Source organism: Oryzias latipes, chromosome 9, assembly GCF_053564925.1.
Source record: "Oryzias latipes strain Hd-rR chromosome 9, Olatipes_Hd-rR_3.1".
Taxonomy (NCBI): Eukaryota; Metazoa; Chordata; class Actinopteri; order Beloniformes; family Adrianichthyidae; genus Oryzias; species Oryzias latipes.
In genome coordinates, this window is record NC_136245.1 from 29,932,518 (window position 1) to 29,937,602 (window position 5,085).

At 43.4% G+C, this 5,085-nt stretch overlaps 1 protein-coding gene across 1 annotated transcript; it reads right to left on the reverse strand.

Moving 5' to 3' along the window:
* Positions 1-805: 805 nt before the first annotated feature.
* On the reverse strand, positions 806-4,868 carry lipg (lipase, endothelial). The gene is made up of 10 exons (XM_011478863.4): positions 4,534-4,868; positions 3,700-3,884; positions 3,369-3,548; positions 3,073-3,184; positions 2,773-2,991; positions 2,447-2,689; positions 2,198-2,318; positions 1,697-1,921; positions 1,507-1,611; positions 806-1,428 (listed from the first exon to the last, which is right to left on the reverse strand). Exons 1-10 carry the CDS (start codon positions 4,652-4,654, stop codon positions 1,416-1,418), a joined length of 1,524 nt encoding a protein of 507 aa, XP_011477165.1. The 5' UTR covers positions 4,655-4,868; the 3' UTR covers positions 806-1,415.
* Positions 4,869-5,085: the final 217 nt, after the last annotated feature.

A 5,085-nucleotide genomic window follows, 5' to 3' on the forward strand; every position in this document is an offset into this window, starting at 1 on the left:
ACCAAACCTGGTGTTTGGGTTTAATGGAAAAAAAACAGCTTTACTATGTAAACAGAAACAAGTTTCGTAAAGGAATCAAACACTATCATGAGATGAAGACACTCACCTGCAAAAGGGGAGAGGGGGGTTGAACGATGTGGCACGCGCCAGCCACATTCTGTGAAGAGCAGCTCAACTTTGCAGAAGTTAGATCTTCTCAGGAAATTGGTTGGTGCAGAGAACAAAAATGAAGCAGAAAGAAATTTGTGAAAAATCCACTTCGGCTAAAATACCTGCTGAAAGTAGTGCAGTTGGCTTCAGAAGAACAGTTATTAGCATAAACTACAGTATTGAAATGGGCATTTTTGAGATCACAAGTAGTGATCACCAAGATACCCATTTAAACTACATGCAATCACATTTTCTTTGAAGCTGCAAGTGCTAAGAGATGCAAAAGCAGATATAAACAGCCATTCAGGTCAAAGATCCAGTGACAACAATGGGGTTACTGATGGACAATGACCCATAAAGCAGAAGAGATCCATGAGTCACGTCTGCTCCACTTTGTAATTGGATTGAACAGTAAAGAAATGCTTCATCTTTAGGGACAAAAGTGGAATGGAAGTTGGGTTCAGTTTGATTAAACTATTTGTACATGTATATCTATTGCTAAAACACCATGGGTGGATGTAAACTGCATTTTGTTGCTGTGTACTCAAGCCAAAGACCACAAGATATTTTCCATGCAATTTGAATGTCTACAGAAAACGTTACCAGCAACCCCACATTACCAAAACAGTTGGAAAGAAAAACCGGGGACAAAAACTTACAAAGTCATTTTATTTTCTCCAAAAAAAAAAGTTATTTACAGTATGTACAGACATCCCAAAATTAGCCATATGACACTCAAAATCTCATGCACAGAAGATCCGCCTTCAGTTAGAACGGCCATAATCTCAGTAGAAAGACATCACTTGAACACTAATACTGCATTTGAATGAAAAACCATTTGCTTCATACTGGGATGTACTTCTATAAATAACATTGGTCTTGCAGTGCTTTATTTTTTATATAAATAAAATACATTAAAAAATAAACATACAGTACAGAAACCAACTTCTGGCTTGTCCTCAGTGGCACAACTCTGTTCAACCTCAAAAGTGCACACAAAAGAAAATGTTTTGCAGCTTTTTGGACAACCTTAACTTATGCAGGAGAGCAGTCACAAGCAGCCTGAGCTCCATTTGCAGCAGTCCTTTTTTTCTTTCTTCCTCCAGACACCACAAGTCTTAGTTTCAACATTCCACAGTCCAAGACATGAAGCCCATTTCCCCTGTGAGCTGATCAATCCTCCCACAAAAAGTGCTCGAATGAAGAGAAGGCAGTGCCTCTCCCAAAAATCCATGTTGGGTCCCCCATTTTGATGATCCACGGTGTTACATCGGCAACCTGCATGTGAAGACAAAGAATTAGTACAATGTTGATAAAAGTTCGACTCAAAAACACTTTCAAAAGACACCTTCATACCGTTTTTTCGGTTTCACTTCCCAGCCGTCGCGACATTTCACATAAGTTATCGAATCGCCTGGAGAGATCTCCGTTTGTGAGGAGTCTTGTGCACAGAACGTATACCTGCAAAAATAAAAAAAAGATTGAAATGTTATGTTTGTTTCAAATGACCAGAAATCAGCCATCAAACAGCTTCTCGTCAACTCACTTCTTCTGCGTTTCTCCAGCTTTCACACGAATCCGCCGAACTTCCAAAACAGCTTTGGCGGGTTTGGTATTCCAGGTCATCAAGGACTTCCTGACGTTACTCCACAAGGAGGTCCAAGATTCAGACGCCCCCTCCCAAGTCAGCTTGATCTTGAGGAGGTCACCAATGTCTTCTTCAGTAAACACCAAGAATGTGTTTGTATGGTTCAGACCAATGGAGTCAGCGCTGTGAAAAGATGGATTTTCTTTAAGAGACAGTTGTATTTCCTGTTGTTCAAGCACCCTTTTTAGCAGTGATTAAGTAACCTGTTATGTCTCGCCATTCTTTTATTTAGCCAACTGAACCAGTTACCAAGCCACAGATTCACATAACTGACTTAGCAAGAGGCCAGTACACAATGACGCATGTTCAGATTCCAAAAATCTTCTCACAAAGAGCTGCACTTCAACATCACTGCAGCTGCCAAGTCATCCATTTACCGGCATGAGATGAGGAACTTACATTTCCACCGGCATGTTTCCCGTGTCGTTGTGGGAGCCGTACAACTTGACAAAGAAGGTGGGATCGGCATTCTCTGAGTGTTTTCTGTCAAACACGTGCATCTTCATCTGGTAGTGATACCCTACAAAAGATACCGGCCTGTTAATACCTAATCCAAGTGTGCATGGAGTAGAAACTGGAGTAAGCATTGCTGTAAATGATTTACTCCAAAAAAACAGTAGTAGTAAATGTCTGAACATTGCGTCTAACCTCCAAAAGGAGTCACAGCACGAGTCTTCAGGTACATCTTGCTGTTTCTCCTCTTGCGCATCTTTCTTGCGTTGTAGCCGATGCCGTTGCAGCGGTTCTTGCGGCAGCTGAGGCAGATTCCCTTCCTGAAGCGCTGGGGGTCTGTGCATTGGAAGGCGTAGCTCACGTGCTCCTTGTTCATTAGGGAGTCGACGAAGAGGTGCACAGCTCGCTCGTGTTCGCACTTCATCACCTCCATGAAATCTGGAGAAGTTGACAGGCTGTTAAATGAGCCTTTTACAAACTGGTTCAGACAGCTTTACCAAAATAAAAAAAAAAGCACCTACTTCCTGCCAAAGACAGCACATCTGCAAGTCCACAACCGGGCTGCACCTCGCCACCGTTGGGGTAGATGTCAATATCTCCGATTGCTTGTTGGATTCCGATGCTCACACCTAAAGCCTCTCGCGTGTACGTGTGCAGAACATCCACGAAGTCTGCGTCATCTGGGGAAAGGCGCTTTTGCTCCTCAACACCCTCAAACATGGGTCCTGCAGGATCTAGGCCTGCAAAAAAATAATAGAGGGTTGAGTCTCATGAAAATGCTTCCATATGATGCTTCTTACAGAAGTAAAACCTCAACTTACCAGTAATCCTTCCAATACTTCCTTTTACATATGTTCCTGCATAGCCAGCTACATGAGCGCCTAAACTGTAACCGATGAGGTGAACATTCTCCAAAGGAAGTGCCCTTTCATCCTGTTTGACAATAAAAGTACAGTTTAGGTTGATGCAAAAAATAACTAACGTTTTGTTTCTGAGTCTGATGAAAAGTCCCTGTGTATGGTTACAGACACCCTGTGGTGCATTAGCATCAAGGGGTTTAATTTCAGATACCACAAGTGATACTCATGAGGGGAAGTGATTGTGCGCGCCAACGCACCTGAAGCCAGTTGAGCATGGCAGCGATGTCTGAGCCGACAGTGTGTGTGTGGTTAACTGCATCAGGGTAGAGTTGCTGAGCCAAAGACAACCAATCCACCACCACAACATTGGCCTCATTTTCCCTCTGCATCACTGCAGAAACCAGCTTCCGCATCCAGGTTTCAAACATGCCACTCATCTGGGGAAAAGAAGAAAAAGCAGAAGAGTCAGTCTTTCATGCTAAACATCAACTTTCTGACTCACTAACCACCAATGAAACTCTGGTCAATCCTGGGGTTTCATCAAGATAAGCAAAACTTGGTAATAGTTGAGATGATGCAGATGCGTACCGTCCAGCCATGGATGATGAAGATCGTTTTAGCTGTAGCATTAAAGCCACACTCTTCTAAAGAAGCATTTTTTCCTCTCTGCAGGTAGCAGCCATCCTGGTCCAGATTCAAGCTCTTCCTCATGTTGTACTTGATCCGACCAGTTGGGGCCTTGCGGTTGGACCAGTCTTCCAACTCCTCTTCATCTGAGGATCAAGGAAAGACATGAAGTTTCAGCCACAGCTTAGTGAAGCTCTTTACTAGCAGCATGGCAACTCATCCACTCTGCTGCAGCTTGTAATTAGTCAGATTAGTACATTTCTTGTCCGACTAGAAGTCATATTACATCATTCAAAGATTAGGAAATGTAGCTTTAAAGTCTGAAATGATTTTAAGGAGTTTATTAAAGGTGTGCGTTTTAAGCCCTTAAACTGATTAAATAACCTTTAAGATGCTGGGAAAGTGCGTCATTAGATTAGGATTTTTAGGAGAATCTGTTCAGAACTTAAAGGAAGGTGGCCGAATTGGTTAAATTGGCTTCAGCTGAGCTCCTGTGCGCTCCGAAGCTTCTCCCCGGAGAATGCCGACGGACGTGGCGGCATGCGTCCTCCGCAGGTCGCTTTAAGACTGCAGCTGAAGGACACGTCGCAGTCTTGGCTCGTAAATTGAAACCCGGCTTTTTGCTTTTCCTCCTTTTTTGTTCCACTCAGTCAGATTTGGCAAGATCCAGATTTCAAAATACACACGAGAGGGAAGCATTAGAAATATTCCTTGTGGTCTTTTGTCCGCGCGCTGTGAGGATTCCAAATCGTTGCAAGCAGACAAAGAAAATGAATGAGAAACACACACACTTACCTTTCAGAACAGTGTTTGCGCCAGCAGCGGAGGAGATCATCACGCATAGACAAAGAAGGAAAGTCCAGGATAAAATGGCTTTACGATCCATTGTCCAACCACAAACAAAAGAACAAGACATTTGATATAAAAAGAATAACGGAACCGGTTTTTAAAAAGCTTTTTGGGGCGTTTCCTAACAAAAGTAAAGCGTTGAGGTGAATCCGGCGATGGCGGAGCCGGTGTGCGCACGCCTGAGGCAGCAACAGAAATGTGTAAACCTGCCTCTGAGAGCCTTTTTGCGTTTTTAAATAGTTCCCCCCCTTTAGTCATCTGATCATCGGCTGATCTTCTGTGGACCTCATTGGTCGAGCCCCCATTTGTTTACGTTGAAGGCGTGGCAAAACTAAACGACGCCGTAGTATTCTCTCACGTTGTGGGTGTGTGCGCATCGAATGACGCAAAGGCACTGCCAGTATTGCGTGAAGATGATCCATCAACATGCCTTTTGTCACCAAACATATTCAGAGTACGCAGAAACTGAGCGGAGGTTGCTCCAAACGCATGCGTAAA

Excerpts from the sequence above, each read along its gene's own strand:
- lipg (XM_011478863.4), bottom strand. The coding sequence starts at position 4,654 with ATGTCTTGTTCTTTTGTTTGTGGTTGGACAATGGATCGTAAAGCCATT. Across the intron at positions 3,885-4,533 it reads CGCAAACACTGTTCTGAAAG|ATGAAGAGGAGTTGGAAGAC; the intron begins GTAAGTGTGTGT and ends CTTGATCCTCAG. Across the intron at positions 2,992-3,072 it reads AAGTATTGGAAGGATTACTG|GCCTAGATCCTGCAGGACCC; the intron begins GTAAGTTGAGGT and ends ATTTTTTTGCAG.